General features: G+C 45.2%; 1 protein-coding gene across 1 annotated transcript in view; it reads left to right on the top strand.

Annotated features, from left to right (window-relative positions):
• Window positions 1-3390: 3390 nt before the first annotated feature.
• The window catches only part of RSBN1 (round spermatid basic protein 1), a 33886-nt gene continuing 17937 nt past the window's right edge, over window positions 3391-19339 (top strand). Inside the window, exon 1 of the mRNA XM_066624175.1 lies at window positions 3391-3861. Within this exon, the coding sequence (XP_066480272.1) occupies window positions 3396-3861 (466 nt within the window). The 5' untranslated portion in view covers window positions 3391-3395. The remainder of the gene's footprint in view (window positions 3862-19339) is intronic.

The raw sequence follows: 19339 nt of genomic DNA, 5'->3' as shown, positions 1-19339 counted from the left end.
CTTCCTCTTTGCCAACGATACAGCTGTCACTACCCACTCTGCCAAAGATCTCCAGCAGCTCATGGATCGTTTTAGCAAGGCCTGCTAAGATTTTGGACTGACGATCAGTCTGAAGAAAACACAGGTCATGGTTCAGGATGTGGACTCACCTCCCTGCATTACAATCTCTGCGCATGAACTGGAGGTTGTCCATGACTTTGTGTACCTTGGCTCAACGATTTCCGACACTCTTTCTCTCGATACCAAGCTAAACAAACGCATCGGTAAAGCAGCTACCACGTTTTCCAGTCTCACAAAGAGAGTCTGGTCCAACAGGAAGCTGACGGAACATACCAAGCTCCAGGTCTACAGAGCTTGCGTCTTGAGTACACTTCTGTACTGCAGCGAGTCATGGACTCTTCGCTCACAACAGGAGAGGAAACTGAACGCTTTCCACATGCACTGCCTCCGACGCATTCTCGGCATCACCTGGCAGGACAAAGTTCCAAACAACACAGTCCTGGAACGTGCTGGAATCCCTAGCATGTATGCACTGCTGAAACAGAGACACCTGTGTTGGCTCGGTCATGTCATGAGAATGGATGATGGCCGGATCCCAAAGGATCTCCTCTATGGAGAACTCGTGCAAGGAAAGCGCCCTACAGGTAGACCACAGCTGCGATACAAGGACATCTGCAAGAGGGATCTGAAGGCCTTAGGAGTGGACCTCAACAAGTAGGAAACCCTGGCCTCTGAGCGGCCCGCTTAGAGGCAGGCTGTGCAGCATGGCCTTTCCCAGTTTGAAGAGACACTTGGCCAACAGTCTGAGGCAAAGAGGCAAAGAAGGAAGGTCCATAGCCAGGGAGACAGACCAGGGACAGACTGCACTTGCTCCCAGTGTGGAAGGGATTGTCACTCCCAAATTGGCCTTTTCAGCCACACTAGACGCTGTTCCAGAACCACCATTCAGAACGCGATACCATAGTCTTTCGAGACTGAAGGTTGCCAACACACACACATAAGTTTGTGCAGTTGTTCCCCATGGTTGCCACAACTCCAGGTCTACTTGAATGCAGACTACTTGAATGCTTGAATGTCTACAAGCATGAGCAATAATCTACAGGAAATTATTGGAAGTAAACCTGGAGATTTTAGTGGCTTGGTATTGTGTAAAAATATTTGGGGAGTGCAGATTTTAGGAATGGGTTAAGTCAGAATGCCAGATGTAGGGGAGAGCACCAGGACGAGGTCTCTTGTTATCTGGTGTGCTCCCTGGGGCATTTGGTGGGCCGCTGTGAGATACAGGAAGCTGGACTAGATGGGCCTATGGCCTGATCCAGTGGGGCTGTTCTTATGTTCTTATGTTCTTATGTAGGAATTTCTCCAGGAATAACTTCAGATTTGGCTTCTGAGAGGGTTCTGTTCTGTATTTTTGCCTCACACAGCCCCCAATATGGAGAGTGTTTATTGTACAGTGCTCATACCGAGCTTTGAGCATGAGTAAAGGGTAAAATAAATCAAGAGTCTGTATATGTAAAGCAATACAAAGAAAGAAACACACTCCTCTCCAAGGTGTTGTTTCTATAATTGTGAGAGAAGCAGTAGACTGAAAAAGGTTGCAATTTCTTTAGGAGAGGAGCCATGAATACTATGCATCAACTACAGTTAAATCCATTTTCAAGATCTACCAGAGAAAGCTACAGGCCAAAAGCTTAGGACCTCACTAGCCTTGATCTACAGATTACACAAAACTATACTGGACACACATGGAGATTCTGAACTGCATGGTACTCCAAAGCAAACTAGCTATGTGGCTGTCCTATTAAAAACACATTATTTTGCCTTCCTGGATTTTTTTTTTGGAAATGAAACTACTGTATTTGGACGCAGGCAGAGGTGACCAACTTGAAACATCCAAGTCAGAAAGTATGACCGTACAAGCTGCACAGACAGTGCAATGCATTTGGAACTTTTGGAGTCGATGCACACTGAACAGCAGCTGATTGATGCCTACCATACTGAAATTCAGAAATATTACCAGGAGGTAGGTAAGAGCAACAATCTATAGCACTGGTTCTCAAACTTTTTAGCACTGGGACCCAGAACGACAGTCTGCCAGGACTCACCAGAAGTGATGTCATTAACATGGAAGTGATGTCATGGCCAGGAGTGACAGTCGCAGACCTCCGCAGCCCCGCACCAGGGGCAAAGCTCCGCGACAGCGCCCCCAGCAGGCTATCACTGCCCCCCTCGTACAGAAATCCGCCCCCCCTACTCACCAGAGGCTCATGGAGCCTCGCGCAATCTCCTCCCATTCTGGGGAAGGTTCTGTGAGGTCCCCCAGGGCTACAAACTGTGCTTCTGGCAAACCAGAAGTACAGTTTCCGGCCCTGTCAGGAGCCTCAGAGAGGCTTCCACAGGGCCCTAGAGGCTGGCGCTTGGGGCATTGGCCCCAGGGCAGCCTATGGCAGGCAAGCAACTGGTGACAAGATCAAGCAGTAAAATTTAACAACCCTCCTATGACAAAATCCAATCAAATCAATTTATTAAATTAAAAGTTTACAATAAGTATATGTATAAAAATTACTTAAAATAAAGAAGAACCTTCTTAACCCTCCCAAGCAGTTGCTGATCTGTTTAAAAAAAATTTCCCAAATGTCCCAAAGGCTGCAATTCTGTCCTCACTTACCCAGGAGTAAGACCCATTGACTATCATTCTTAAAAGCATATACATAGTAGCCTGTTCAAAGTACACATGCATAGGATTGGCTCTGAGGCTGCAATCCTGTCCACACTTTCCTGGGAGTAACCCCATTGACTAGAATGGGGCTTACTTCTGAGTAGACACACCTGGTAGTGGGCTCCACAATATGGCTCTTAAGGGACCTCTCAGTCCCTTCAGGGGACGTTTTCAAGAAGGTCTCTGAATCTGCGCGTGACATGAGCAAGTCCTGCGCCCCCAATGAGCTCCTGCCCCAGAGCCCCTCGGGTGCATGAGGGAAGGGAAGGCACTCTGTACTTGCTCAGGAACCACCCTACAGCTTGGCGTTAAAGCCGGCACTGCAAACAGACCGAGGGGGCCGAGCCTCAACCCCACGCAAGGCTCTGCGCGGAAGCAACTGCGCCTCCCAGCACGACCGTTGGTCCCCCTCCCCCAGCGAGTGAGCAGCGATCCACGTGATTAGGCCGCACTGCGTGACTCTCTGCACGCGCCTCTCGCCTTAGAACTACTCCGGGCCGAAGCGAAAACTCCTTTTCCCGGCAGCCTCTCCGTGGCCGCGCACGCGCGTCTCCGCCGAAAACTACAGGTCCCGGCGTGCTCGCTCGAACCACAATTCCCAGCGGGCCCCAGGACGCGCCTGCGCCGTGGCTGCTGGCGCTCGGGCCATTTAAATGTGTGTGAGGGAGACGGCGAAATGGCTGCGCAGGTCGCTGCAGTGCGCGCCGTGTCCCGGGGCGCGGAAGAGACGCCCTCGCTCCCGCTCGGGGACCGGCCCGGCCGCCCGAGGGGAGGGGGGAGGAAGCGGAAGGGCCCTCCCGGGGAACCTGGGGGGTGCAAGAGGGTCCGGCTCAGCCAGCCGCCGCTCGCGGTAGGGCCCGCTCAGGCGGAGCCGGCGCCGCCGCCGCCGCCGCCGCCGCCGATCGCCGTCCCCGGCCTCTCGGCGGCCTCCGCCGTCCCCTCCGCCACGGCCGGGCTCTTCACGTTCTCCCCCCTCAGCCTCCCCCCGCAGGCCCCGCGCTGCGAGCGGCGGCACCACCACCGGCACCGGCACCGCCCGGACAGCGGCGACTCCGAGCCTGGCCGCCCCTCGCGGGAGAAACCGCACAAGGGGCGGCGGGGAAGCTCTGGCGACGGGGCCGGCGGGCGGCTCGGCAAGCGAGGTGAGCGGCTGGGGGCCGAGCCTCCCTTCGCGCGGGCGGCGGGGGCGTTGGGCTGGGCTGGGCTGTCCTCGCCCGTCCTCGCCCGAGTCACGGCTGAGAGCCCAGTCCTGTGCCTGCCTCCTCGGAGGTAAGTCCCACTACAGTCAGTGGGGCTTCCTCCGGGGAAGGGGTGCACAGGATTGCTACTTCAGAGCCCACCCTATGCGTGCCTGCTCAGAAGTAAGTCTCTTTATGGTCAATGGGCTTACTCCCAGGAAAGTGTGGATTGCAGCCTCAGATCCCAATCCTATGCATGTCTACTCAGAAGTAAGTCTCATTAGAGTCAATGGTGCTTACTCCCAGGAAAGTGAGGATAGGATTGTAGTCTGAGGCTCTCCTACCTGCAGAAGCCAGTGCCTACCTGTGTCCCAAGGGCAGCATCCTGAAAGCATCTGCTGCTGCAGGACAGGCCCAGTCCAGATGATGGGGATGGTTGCATGTGGTGCTGTGGGGGGGGGGGGTGGAAAGTTGGAGGCTTCCCTGTGCAAGTTTGAGTTTCCAAGTGAGGTGATCGCTCATGATGATGATGATGATGATGATGATAATGTGTGTGTTAACCACCTGTTGAAGGTACTTACCTTTCACATCTGTCAGCTTAGCCTTACAAGATAACAGCTTTGCTAGAGAACTACTGATCCGTGCCTGGCCCTGTCCTTAATGGTGCTTGTTTTTATGCTTATTTTTAACTACTTGCTCTGTTTTTCAACTCCATGAACACTCAGCAACCCTTTTCAACCACTGTGCTGTGGCACACTGGTGTGCCATGAGTGGTCCACAGGCGTGCCACAGGAATTTGGGAAAGGTCATTTATTAGTAGGGCCGATGAGGGATGTGAGCCCCCCTCCGGCTCGCAGCATGTGCCTTGTCAATTGTCCAAAACCTGATGGTGTTTCTCGACAGTTTTAGTGCCTTTTCAGTGTACCATGAGATGAGAAAGGTTGGAAATTGCTGGTACACTGGTTTGTAATATTACCCCTTTTTGTTAAGGGATGAATTAAAGTTTTTATCAGTCTGTCATTGAGATTGAACTCCAACCTGTTGATTGTGGGTACCTGATTTGCACTGTGTAGCAGTGGTGCTTCTCTATTTAGGTGGTATGTTATTGAAGCTTCAATCTTCTGGAAAAAAAACATAGAAATAAGAGATGCCTAGAACGTGTTATTGTGCTAAAATATAAAGATGCTCAGAATGTCTGTTGACACTAGTCCAGAACCAGACAACTTGTGAAGTAAATCCTAAAAACATGGTTTATCTTTACACTTCTTCCTGGCATATTTGAAAATCTGAAACTCACTTGTTGCATAGCTTATGTGGCTGTGCAGCTGTTTTGACATGGTTTTCAGTGGTTAGGAACCTTACATGTTGAGATCTTAAGTGTTGAACCAACTCCTACGACTCCTGCTCAGAGTAATACAGCTTCTGGAATGGTTACTGTGAAAACATTTAGTGCTTCTAACTCTTTTGGAAAATTAATACCCCAAACAAATCAGGTGTGGGAATTTGAGTTTTCTTACACTTGTCCATGCTTCTAGGTGACTTGCTTTTCCTCAGACCAATCAACTTCTTAAAATACATCCATAGTGAAAAGTTGTATAGCTTTTGAAACTATGTAGTTTCACTGTTTCTAAAATGCATGACCTGATGGTATAATCTGTGTCACTAATTGGATAGTGGGGACCTAATGCCAACCATCATCTAGTACCTTAAGCTGGCCAAGACTCTGTGGTAGGTTGAAGATACACTTGGTTCAAGATGCCTAGCAAAACTTGGATTTAAACTTGAGATTTCTAACTAGAAGTCCAGTGTAATAGGTTTTGGCCATATTTGCTGCCCCTTGTGAATGATTAAATGTGTGATATATGAAACTGCAGTATTGTGTTTATGTAAATATCTTCATAGGTGAGATGCTGCCTTAAGTCCCCTTCAGGGAAAAAGGTGGGGTAGAAATGTGATAAATGATATCAAAATGCCCTTACTAGAATACTGCAGTCCTATATTTAAGTCTTAGGTTTTTAAACTAGTAACAGTAAGCTAGTGTATAGACATTTGTTCAAAGTCTGTAACAAACTATGTATATATTCTTGCTTCATGTTAATGGAACAATTCTAAGTGTTTCCATACCTACTTTACCCAGGCTTCGCGCACTGGAGAGGACACTCTGTTCCAAAACCACCATTCAGAGCATGACACCATAGTCTTCCGAGACTAAAGGATGCCAACCAAGTATATACAAATTAGAGATCACTAAATAAGTGCTTGAGCAAGAAGTTCATTAAATTTCTTGATGGCAAGAGAATCATTTACTCTTGATTGGTGTCAGGTTAATGTCAAGAGCATCTACTGTAGGCGTGTGCTTCAGAATATATTTGAATGAACTGGATTTTCGGAAGTGAGTGCTTGAGGATTTGGTATATTTCTATTGTAAATCTGTACCAATTTGTTGTCTAGACTGTTAATGAACTACAACAGTGAATCAGTCATCCTGACTCATGATGTTTCTTTGTAATATGAAAATAACAATATACTATGAATCTGGTTTCCATGCTTGAATCTGTATGGCAAGATGTGTATGATATGGTGGAATCTGTATGGTGCTTCCCAACAGTTAGGAGCCTGAGAACCACTGAGACAAAAATTGGGACTGGCATGGACCATATGCAACCAGGCCATCCAAGAGGAAATTTATCAGGGGGTACAATGTTTGTTTTGGGCCCCTTCCCAAAGGGGGGAGGGGTTGAAACAGAGTGGGGATGGTGACAGAGGGAGTGAAACAGGGCATGGGGAGGGTGGCAACAGCAGGAAGAGTCTTTGGAGCCTAAGTCTACTAGTTCCCAATGTGGAGCCCAGGTCTACCTGTCCATACAGTGTCAGCAGCTAGTTACAGTAATACAGAAAACCAGACACACTCTAAAACTCTTTAAATATAGAAAATACTGCAGAAAATTCGATCACCATAGTTAGGTTCACACTAGAATGGAAAGTGTTCTTTGTGTACCAAAACATACTTCTGCAGTACCAGTAATCCTGCAACTGTGTCCTTAATACACTCCCTCATGGTAAGCAGATCCACAAGAAAAGAGCTGCTGTAGCAAGCCAGTTTCCTCCAGATTTGACTGTTCAGGAGTGCCATATATGCATTCCTTGGCCCAGCGCATGTGACTTGCTGCAGCCACTGTGTACCTAGTATCCCACGGAGGCAGCAAGTTTGGGTGAGATCAGAAAATATAAGATCTGAGAAAATTTCTGGGGGCTCTTTTGGCTCCTAGGCCCCCCTTTTGACCTTGGGGCCCAGGTAGAAATTACCCCATGTACACACTCTCATGGGCCCTGCATGCAGCCACCACCCCTTCACACAAAAAATATAATTAAACTTGTAATAGAGAAGATTTATTAGATTTTTTTTATTTATAGGAAAGATTTGTGGGTTGCTGCTTTTGTTACTGGCTGCGGGCAGTTCATTCTCTGCCCCCTCTGGTTGTCTGTGGGGAAGCACACTGGAAGTGATCAAAGGCAATCTTTTTTTTTCCTGAGACTATGCAGACCACTTCTCAGGGTCTCACGAACCACCTGTGTTCCCTGGACCACAGGATGGGAACCAGTGCCTTAGATTTTTTGTGACCAGTTTCTGGTCTATGTCCTGTTGAACAGCATACAGTTCTTCAAGACTTCAAAGCTACTAGGAGCAGAAGAAAGTGGGATAGGCTATATATTACAGAAAAACCCTAAAACATTTACATCTGGCAGCAACAGAGTGAGAAACGAAGGCCCCTCTACAGGGCAGGGAAAGATCCAGCATGATTCTACAGCTAAACCCAAGTCAATGCATGTAAAATAATTGCATATTCTTCCTCCATTTCTTTCTGTCTTCTTTGTGTGTTTCAAGATTGTCAGCTGTTTAAGACAGAACTATTTTATTCCTTCCATGTAAAGTTCTTGTTCAAAAGCAGGATCTAGATATTGTAAATAAAACATGCTACATACTAAAACGTGTTAATTTCTAGGAAGTTGTGAAACTCCCCCCCCCCCAGTACTGGAATACTTTTAGAAAATAGTGTGGGTATCTTCTCTGCAACTGTAGCCAATCTCAGTTCCTTTTTTACTTTTCTTGAAAGTAGTCTTATTAATTCAATCATCAGACTAACAGCTCAGTTCAAACCATGGGTATTTGTAAGCTACTGCAATTTATTTAAATAACTTGCTTCTAAGCTTAGCATGGGAAGCAAATAGCTAGGCTACAAGGCACATTACCTGAGTGATCAAAGCCCTTCATTCTGAGGTAGTATCTGTAAAGTTTCAGTAGACCGCACATAATCACTGTTATATCGCTTTAGGAAACCTGACTTGGGTAGTGCTTTAAGCATGCATATTCAACTTGGTATAGAAGTGCGTACTTTGATGAGACCACAATAGATCTTAGTTCACTAGTGGGCTATTACTGTATGGACTTGGGATGAGGGAGCTATTGGAAGACTTGGCTAGGATCTTCTATCCTACCTAAAGGAACTCCTCAAAAAGAAAGAGGATTGGGCTGATCAAGAAGAAATTTGGTTTCTCCTTGCGGGTGTAAATATTGAATTAACTGTTAAAGTGGCAATATTTTTGAAATTAGTCATTAAGAGAAGGATGGTATATTCCACTGTAACAGTCATCCAAGATAGTTGAGGACTTTTAATTTGATTTTTAAAGTCATATTTTTGCATCTTTATGGCAGTAAAGGTAACCTGAATCTATCCTACTGAAGTCTAATAGTAAGGTTTTCAATTTACGTTTGTATTCTTCCTACCTTCCAGTTCAGGAAGGCATACCTGGGATCTTTTCCATTTCATTCTTGCAATACCCTTGTGAGATAGTTATACTGTATTAACAGTATTGCAATTGCACCAGGACTTCTACTTCTGAAAGACTGGTTTGGCATGATCACATGGAAACTATCACCTGGAATGTTGAATATTTCCATCCTAATATAAGATTCAGGTGCTCTTGTAGTGGAAGCAAATCTTTCTGTACAGCAAGAGACTTGCATGTTTAGTATTTTCTGCCTATGAACACCCCTTTACCAATATAGGATGCTCACAATAAATCCAAAGAACTAGTTGTTTTGGAACATATGACACATTCATTTATTTATTATTTTTCACATTTTTATACCGCCCTTCCTCCAAAGAGCTCAGGGCAGTGTACACAGCTGCTCCCCTCCTTTTGTCCTCACAACAGACCTGTGAGGTAGGTGAGGCTGAGAGAAAGTGACTGGCCCAAGGTCACCCGTGGCTGAGGAGAGATTTGAACCTGGATCTTCCAGGTCTAAGTCCAATTCCCAGACCACTACACCACCCTGGCGCTCAATGCTTTCACATGCAGCTTGAATCTATGTATTTGATACTTGAAAGAAAATGTCACTGAAGTCAGTGGGACATATTCTCAAACATTCATAAGCTACCATGCTCATACAAGTTTTTGTGATAATGAAAAAGAAAAAGGTTTATCTGGCTGAACTGTGCTGCCCTGAGACATTTCCACAGTGTTACAGGAGAGCAGTGGGACCTACTTCTTGGTGGAGGTGAATGTAGAATGTGGTCTAGATAGATGTATCCCCTTGTTGCATTAGGGCTGTACTTCTGTACTAGGGCTGATGAGATCTGCAGTAAGAGCGACTCTCCACGGGTCTGAATCTGTGCTGGTGGATCTGTCCATGGAAACATTCTCTTGCTACTAAGACAGTGGACTCTAAGATGCATGGTGGCTGTAGCATGCAGCAAAGCAAATGCTTCTTTCAAGTCTAGTCTCTGCCCATTAATGTCCTTACAGAATATGGGCAGATTTGAATTTGAGCCATCAATATTTTTCGATTAACCAGGACAATGCCTAAGCTATTCAGCTTGGATGCTAATAAATTTTTATTAGACCCAGAATCATGGAGCTTAGGCACCAGGGCTGTGAATATTTTTGTTAAAAGAAAAACAGTCTAATGTGCCTTGCTTACTATTAGATTTATGTAAGCTAATATCTGCAGTAACACACAGCAGGGGTTGGTTCCATCAAGGGCAGGATTTTTGTACACTGTTGCCTCATCTAGGCATTATACCATGCATGTACATGACAAAGAATGAGAGGATTGGTCCCTGTCCCATAGAGCTTACAATCTAGATATCAATACATAGGAGGTAATAGGAATCCATTTCCTTGCCACTGTTGGGAAAATGGAATGTTATGACTTTTGGCATGTGCTATAGATGAAGTAGTGCTATAGACCCTTTTTCAGTTTTGGGATGTAGGGTCTCTTGCAAAGCATACAGAGATGTGTTAGTAGCAGTACCATTATGTGGCCAAAATCTTGCTGATGAAACCATTGCAAATGCAGGCATATTGTGAGGCCGCCTGACAAGTAAGTCCACGAGATACTAACCTTATAACTGTGTTAGTTATGCAGCATGTGACCATTTTGAAAAAAATAAGCAATTATCTTCCAATTTATAAAATCTTCTATACTAGGACTGACTTGAGATCTGTAGTAAGAGCAACTCCCCTCAGGAGTTGAATCTGTGCTGGTGGATCTGTCCATGGAAACATAAGATCAAGCTGTAGAAAGGAGGAATGTGAAGAGGGTGATAATACCCAGAAGGAATTTTCAGAACTGTTGGATCAGATAGAAAGCATGCAGACCACACTGGAAGTTCTAAAAAGAGTTGGTTGGTGCTAGTGGGAAACTAGGGGTGGAGTTAAGCACAGAATCTAAATAAGAACATACAGCCTTCTCTGCGTGTCATTAAAATGCTAGTGTGGCTCACTGTGGTAGATAATGGTAGGGAGGCCAGGAAAATTTCCAGTTTGATACCAGGTTGGTACTGATAAAGTTAGCAGTAGGGAATATGAGTACAAAGAAGGTGCTGGGTCTAGATGAATTCACAACACTTCTTATTCTTGATGCCTGTTGGGGTTCTCCTCCTCCCGCAGGTCCCCAACTTACCCAGGGAGAGGACTTCTGGGTCAGAGCATCAGGGAGGAAGCCGGTGGAGCATGGGGCCACCTCCCCATACGCTGCCAGGGCACTCCTGTGGGCGGCAAGGCACAGCAGAGGAACGCTGTGTGCCGAACCCCCTGCTTCGCCCCCTGCACCTTGGAGGAGGGAGGGGGGAGACAGGATGCAGGCCATTCGGCTGCTGGGCAACTGCCCCTCCCCCATCTTGGGGGGAAGGGGAGTACTCCCTTGCCCAACCAGCCAGGGCGTGCCTTGCCGGGCAGGGCACCTGGCTGTGACATCAGGAGCCCACAGCTGGACCTCCCAGAGTCATTTGCAGAGCTACACGACCCAGGTGGGCAGAGACCAGCCCACCCACCCCCAAGGCAGAGACCAGAGCAGAGGCAGCAGCCCTCTCAGGAACAACCCTGGCAGCTCCAGGTGAGAGGGAAACAGAGAGAGGAAGGGGGGAGTTGGGGTAATCCCAGGGGAGGGCAGTCTCAGAGACAGGCCCTTTTTGTACTATCCCTGTGAGGGAAGGGGAGGGGCCAAAGGGGAGGGGTCTGCCCTACATAAACCTGGAGGCCAGGGATGACAAGGCAGTTGGGAGTCAGAAGAGCAGGCAGATCTGCTGCTAGCAGCCCATGCTCCTGACTGGCAAATGCTGCCAACCCAAAGAGGGAGACACAACCTCCCCTTCTTCTGGTGAACTGTTCTGAGGCCTCCACAAGGGGGTCCCCCTTGGAAAGGCCGGGCGGGCCCTCCCCTTCCCCTACAGGGAGGTCTCACAATTCCCATTTTTGCAAGTTTGGTCTTGGAGGTAATAGAACTAAATATTTAGTTGTAATTCTGTGCATGATGTCATGGTCTCAATCTCAGTCTTAAAGCTTCGATGCTGGTCAGCTCCACTGATCGATGTTGATACAAAACAATTTCATTTATCAGGTTAAACCACTACTAATGATATCTTTGAGGTCCTTTCAAACATGAGCACAAGGATTTGCTTATGTTCCCTGTGGGTTGAACCAAATGTGGTGGGACAACCATGTTTGTTCATCTGTCTGCCCTGTTTATGTCTAAAATTAGGGTAGGGTCTACATTTTATCTCAAAGGACTATGCTGCTGAGTGGGAGCTGACTCTTCTCCCTCTTTATTTGCCCATATTCCATCACTTCAAGCATTTGTATGCTGTGAGTTGGGCTGTGGCAAAGGTGCCTGCAGTGGTAGAGCATAAGGACACTGCCTACTCTCTGCTGCATGCTCATTTAGACACAGAAAGTAGGCTGTTCTTCCTTCTCACCAAATTGTCGACAAGTTTTTTATAGTTTCAACTTGCCAGTATGGGACACATGCAGTTTGGAGCTGTGTTTTGTAAACTTAAGCATTGACACCCCTCAGAAGTCCTGGCCTTGAATTAAGGCACTAAATATTGTGTTTTGTAGAGATGATGGAAGTCAGAGACCCTGCAGGGATTCAGGTAGAGCTGGAAAGTCGGTCCCTGTAGCTATGTGTCATGTATGAAACCTGGAGCACTTGGGCACTCTTGCAATGCTTCGGTGAACCAGTAGGGCTTCCTCAGAGAGAGAGCAACACTGGTACCTCTTTTTCTTGTTCTCTCTGGATATACACTAGATTTGTTCTTGTTTAGATGTGAAATGTTTGCAAGTTCATTTATATATTGCAATCTGTGATATTCTTGTTTTGCCTTACCTTGGCTGCTTGTATTAAAATTATAATTCAGTATAGGAAACAGTATGCTTAAAATTGGAATAATGATTAGGATACTGTATTAAATGTCTGATTTCATTTTAATGTTACTAACAATTGTATTGTGCTTGTGCTAAAGGAATTTACATTAGAAGGTGGGTGTATGTGTGTGTGTTCCTGCACTAACAAATTATTAAGCAGATCAAGTGGGGAACCTTTGTTTCTAAGGGCCCAATCCTATCCAATTTTTCAGCCCCAGTGCAGCTATGCTAATGGGGTGTGCGCTGCATCCTGCAGTGGAGGGGGGCAGTCACAGAGGTCTCTTGAAGTTAAGGGAATGTTTGTTCCTTTTCCTCAGGACTGCATTGTGGTTGCATTGGTGCTAAAAAGTTGGAAAGGATTGAGTCCCAAGTCATCTGTGAGAATAGGCTCTTAGGCTGGTATAACAGTTCGATCTGTTGTCAAAACGAAATGGCATATTTCTTGCTCGTGTTCAAGTAACGGATATGTTATACTTGGTTGCATATAACTTTTAAGTCAGTGTTGAATACCACCCTCTGAAAGCAGAACTTGGGAATTCAGAATGATACTTTGTTTGCAGTGCTGTTGTACTAACACAGTTTGTTGTCCAGTAGTATCTCTTCTCTCTCCCTGCCAATAACTCCGCAGGGGTACACACACTGTGCATGCTCTCCAATCATCCATTCTGTCATGGGAGTCTACTCTTCCTATTGAGTAATTCAAAGTCAGGGCACACTAGCTGAGGCCCCTCATCTGTAGTTACGTGGGCAGGTATAAGCAAAACCCAGCAGAATGTCTGTGGACCCATTGTCCTGCTGGGGGCAGGTGTGTGCCACAACAGTGCTGCCAACACATGTTCCCTGAAAAGACTTAACCTAGAATGTTCAAGTTATAGAAGTTGGCATGATCTCAGTAGTTTATGCATTTGCCATTATAAGTCCATTTTAACACAGAAGGCTTATATTAGAAGGCTGAAAGATGCTATTCAACACATAGTTAAACCATAGTTTTGTACTGTGTCTGAATCCACCCAATTCCAGACCAGTAGCCATAGGCCATAATATTAATAAGGCTCTTGGAATTCTACTGTTGTGCAAGTCCAGTGCATGTCTAGATCTACACTATATCAGATAATTTTGCTACTATTATAATAGTATGTTGCGTTCTAGTTAAAATAGACATTTATTATTAGTTTCCAAGGGGAGAGCTTGGCAACTTTAGAATACATCTGAAACTGCCTTTACCACTGAGCAGGAGTTGCCTTGCCATGACATGACTGGAAATGGATGCATGGAGTGGCACCTTTGAAGCGGCAGTGAATGGATGAGCCTCAACCCATCTGTCTGATGCCCTCTCCAGCCTGCTGTTCCACTGGAGGATCCAAAGGGGTGCTGATCTTGCAGCAGCCACTGCCTTCCTCCAGTTCACTGTTTCTGAAAATTTGTCATAGCAACTTATTAAGCTTTGATCTTTGCAGTAGTTTGAAGTCAGGAGTCTATTTGAGTGGTGTTTTGCTGTTTTCATAGTGTCTGACCGATAACTCATTCTGGCTTCAGGCAGTGCAACAAATGATGAACAGTGGCTTAAAATAACTGTTGTAGCTGTATGTGATGTTTTTCTGACTGCACTGGCTCAATCTGTACATTCCCTGGCTTCTTCCTCTTTCTTGCTCTGTTCCTGTTTAGCAGCTTCTCCAAATGAGCGTACGTGCAATGACCAGAGTGAGCTCAGTGAACTCAAGATTTTCTTCCAAATAAAGATACAAAGTATTGGGCTGCATGTAGGTTCTTCTTAGGGTTTCCAACTGATCAAAGTGTGCATGTGTGTGGCTGGTTATCATACCCTTACCAGGGGCAGGGCTGTTTCTGTTCTCTCTCCCTGCAATCTTATTTTTAGCTATATGCCATAGGTGGGTAAATGACTTTGGCTGTTGCCTCTGACCCACCAAAAACTTTTTGGCTTGGCCTCATGACTCAGAGAGCCTTCCCTCATACAAGTACCTGAACATCTGATTTCAAAAGTGGCCAAAAACTCAGATTGCCAAATCTTTCTCTCTTGGCAGCTTTTTTGGAGGTGTGAGTTTTGTCACTTTTTAAATAACATGAATTTATGAACAGAACCAAAATGTCATTATTGTATAATTGCAGCTAAATAAACAACCCCTGAATTTGTACATCAGGTTCTTTTGACCATTGATATTGTGCAGTAGATTAGTAAACCCATGCAAGTTTTATGCTAACATCTTAATGCATCTGGAACTAAATATTACAAGGAACATGTGATTGTCAACAACTTGTCTTCCCAGTAACGCCTGGTAAAAGAAATATGGTGAATTTGTGTTTATAGATGTTACTGGAGAGATGCACGATAGCATACCCCCTTCTTCTCTGAGTTCATTTCCAAGCACTGTTCTTAATAGGGTTTACTTCTGGGTTAACAGGCTGAGCTATAATTTTGCTTGTTCTTTTTAATTCTCTTGCTCTTTTTAATCTGAGAATTCACAGGTTCGGGATACTATTATGCAGAGATTGTCTTGAAAAACATATGCTGATTTTCTTTCCTCCTCCAAGTCTCAGCACTAAATGCAAATTATATGCTTCTTACTCTTTGATAGTCTTCTCAGCCTTGTGAGATTGGGGGAAGAGGAACACAGAGAAGGTAGAGTACAGAAGATGTGGGGAAACAGCTGATTATTGGCTATAGGAAAGGAAAGGTTTGTAATGGATGGAGGGCAGTAGAGCAGTGATGGGAAAATCCAGTGTGGCTTGACTCAAATCGAGAGTCACTGTCCCCTCCAGCTCAACTCGAAAATGAGTCATAATGGGGACACTTTCCAAGTCACCCTTTCACAACTCTATAAAGAATTGAGTTGCCCCCTTTAAAAAGCCAGCCATGGCAGAAATGGGGCTGCTGCCAGGGTGTGTGTCAGAGTTCTCTTTAACCACTCCCCTGATGTTCCTGCCCATCAGGATGGGGGGGGACAGACTGTGTGAGAGCTGGGAGAGAAGTGGCAAGAGGGAGGAGGGTGACATGCTGCAGCTGTGAGACTTACCAGGCTAACCCAATCCTTGGCAGCTTTACTCAGAAGTAATCCCATTTGCACTGGTCATTCAATGAGGGTTCCTCCCCCCAAGTAACAATGGAGCTCAGAGCAGTATTTTGCCAAATTCCTGTTCTAAACTTGGCCTAGAGGTCTTATGCCCACTTTCAGCTAATTAGTCCCCCTAGCTGAAGCACAGCTAGCTCCAGTGGCGTATGATTGCTTTGCCTTTCAATCGTAAGTCAAGAATCCCTTGGCTGCTCCTCCTGTCCTGTCTCAGCCAAATAAAATATGAGAATGCCCATCCTTTGTCCAGTGATCATTGGTTTCTTCCTTCCTATCACAGATGGGCAAAAGAGCTCGCTCCTGCCTCATCATGGTCCTGAGTGCCATGACAGGGCCCTTGACTCAAGTGTTTTTCCGAGTGCCCCACTCATGAGTCCACAAAAAACGTGCATTTTCGCAACTTGAGTCCAAGTCACCTGACTCAAGTTCCCATCCCTGCAGTAGAGTACTTGGTTCCCTGCAGTAGAGTACTTGTTTCCATGTTCCTCATATGTTGATAAACTATGTTGGTCAAAAACGAATATTAGAATATATTCTTTCTCTTACTTTGCTGGTAAATCACTTAAAGAAAATGCACCTTTATTGCATGAACTGGACTGCTGGCATGAGGGAGGAAATGGGGAGGCCAGGAGTAGATTTTTTTTTTTTTGTGGAAGGAGAAAACTGTAGATTCAGTCCTTCTGCCTAAAACCCAAGTGTGGTGTTTGGGGTTGTACGCATAGAAGTAACCTGATCCTGGACTCTGTGTGTGAGGAGTTGGGAGTCCATAGCTGTTTAGAGTCTACAGTTGTCTAGATACAAGGGAATGGCACTGGGACGCACAAGGGAATGGCACTGGGACAACATTGTTGTCTTGTGTGCTCCCTGGTGCATATGGTGAGCGACTAAAATAGAGGAAGCTGGACTAGATTGGCCTGATCCAGTGGGGCTCCTCTTAAGGCAGCAAATGGTACTTTTGTCCATGCTCAGATTTTTCACATTTCATGATTAACCCATTTTTGCCTAGCTCACAGGTATATACATTTGGTCCCTATTGCATATATGCATTGGGCAGAAATGGCTTAAGCCCTATTAGGGCTTAATGGAATGAATGTACCAACCCTCTGACTGTAGTTTGCTGGCAAGGGTGCTGGATTTTAACTGATAGGGAAGGTATACTATTGTTGTGCGAGTGTTGCTTATTTTGTGTGTGTGTGGAAAGGGAGCACTTGTAGTTGCTCTGTATGTTTTCTGGATATGCATTCAGATGTTGCTCACAGGCATCGTTTAACAGTTCCCTGCTCTAGACTTACTGACTGATTTTGGTGCAGTTGCTGTGCCTCAGTCCTCCTAGCAATCTAGTGGCACCAATGTTTTAAAAATAGTATAAATGCGATATAGTGCACATGTAGTGGCTCCCCATATTGCTTTCATTTGGATCTGTTTGCATGCACTTCTAGTTTCTGCTTCTGGCACTTTGAGCCTTGCTGTTGCTGGCCAGACCTTAGCACTGGGCTGCTGGATTTGCACAGGAGAATTGCTTTTTTCATCTGAAGTACTGGAGAAATGTAAATAAGAATAATTTTCTTAGGTTATTCCTCCAAATTCCATTGAGAAGTTCTAAGCATAAATGTATAGCCTAATTCTGCTAATTCAATGGAACATTAGGTATGATTTATTTGAATGTTTACCCAGCAGCAAGTGCCACTGAGTTCAGTGGGGCTCATGCCAAGTGCATTAGATTGTAGCCTCAGTTTAATGTGACTAACGTTTTAGTAAGTGATTTTTAGATTGAAGTATAGATGCATTCAAAATCTTTGAATTATGCTCATAACTTCAATGAAACTAATATTCGCATAAAGAATGAAAAGACAAAAAATACCTTATCTGTAAGATATGGGTGGCTCCCTCTAAGCTCCTAGAGCAAAGTTCTTTACAGAGTAGCTCCATAGTAAGCAGTCTGTTCTAGCGTATTTATTCAAAGTATGTCCCTTGGAACCAAGTCTCATTGATTACTAAGTAAATATGGTTAAGATTGCAGCCCAAGGGGCTGATTGATGCCCTCATAACTCTTTTTTAATGAACAGTGTATTATTTTGACTCCAGTGTTCAGTATTTGTAGTGTGTGTAAAGTTTGCATTTGGACCCTGATGAAAAGACTAGTAATTTGGATGCTGGGTGAACCAGCCCTCCCTGTCTGTGGTCTTGTACTGAACTCCTAAATGGTCTTCAGAATAATGGTGTACAGGAAAAAAAGCTAACTGCTCCATTATTGCCAACACTTTAACTGATCACCTCTTTGTCTGCTGCTAATCCTGCTGCTAATTACTATTGCTGTCACATTTTGAAAACTGATTTTTGTTGGTTTAACTGTGTTATGTGAATGGAAAAATTCTGTCTTAGAATCTATAACTGTACTTCTTTGGGAACTTCTGCAGCTTTTGGATAATTTGCAGGGTTCTCTGTAGTTCCAGTTTTTCGAGCCAAACACTAGAGTAATACCATCATTTTGAAATGAATTTGGCTGCCAGATACCAATAAGTTGCCGCTCATGTTAAGGGTAGACTTTAAATAGCACTAAGAAATCTTAATTGAGTCCTTGAAATTTTTTTCCTGATCACTGTATTCCATATATCACTAGATTGCTATTTTTCTCCTTTTTTGGGAGGGGGGGGGCTATCTTGTGAAACAGCCACCTCTGAGCATAAGGGAGTCCCAGTAAATGGGAAGCAAACAGGCAAATTAGGCTACTGTGTGAACTAAGTTGCAGGGGAGGGAAAGGAGGCCAGGACACTTCCCTTCAAAACCAAGCCCCCTCAATAAAACACCAAAATGAATGCAAATTATGAGTTTGCTTTCCAAGTAAACAAGCTATTAAAACCTCAAAGAAAACCTAAAGAAATAAAGCTAGCTATTAACTAGAAAACCAGCAGCAGGATTGGTGCTTTCCAGTATACTGCATGTATGGTTATCTACCTGTTGGGCATAAGTTGTGGATGTCCTCGGCGCAGTGTCTTCGATAGACATTTGGCTCTCGGAGCAAGTTGGTTCACTTGAAGCCAAGGTAATTGAACATAAGAAGTTGAAAGAGTCTGAGGGATGTGGATGAGACCTTCAGGTATGGGATAGAGGTGTTGTACTCCAATCCAACAGCTTTGTTCCTGTCATGGAGGGCCTCAGAGGAGGAGACGAGAGAAATTTTCCATTTCCAGAACCCGTTTACTCATGCCAAGGATAGACTGCAGTAGGTGGGAGCTTCTGATACTGGGTGATTGGGTCATAAGGAATATAGAGCAGTGGGTTTGGTGACAGGTGTATAGACCACATAATGACTTTCCTGCCATGTGTAAAGATCGCAGACATCATCTAGTTAGGCTGCTAGATGGCGCTACGGTGGTTGTGATGCACATCAGCACCCATGATGGGAAATTATCAAGACATGGAGTGTTATGTATTCCATGCTCTGGGCCAGTAGGCAGGTAGAGCTATGGGGTCTTGATGTATGAATGAGGTGTTGGTGTTGGGAGGAGGGGGAAGGAATTGTTAGTGAAGAACATTTGGGGACAAGCCAAGCCTGTATAACAGGTTCTACTTAAAATGAAACCAGCCTACTGGTGCTTTGCATGACGTTTGCAGAGTAGCTTTTAAACTGACCCTGCGGAGAAGCTGAC

Source organism: Tiliqua scincoides, chromosome 4 (assembly GCF_035046505.1).
Source record: "Tiliqua scincoides isolate rTilSci1 chromosome 4, rTilSci1.hap2, whole genome shotgun sequence".
Taxonomy (NCBI): domain Eukaryota; kingdom Metazoa; phylum Chordata; class Lepidosauria; order Squamata; family Scincidae; genus Tiliqua; species Tiliqua scincoides.
The sequence above is the reverse complement of the archived record's forward strand: the minus strand, read 5'-3'. Positions and strand labels throughout refer to the sequence as shown.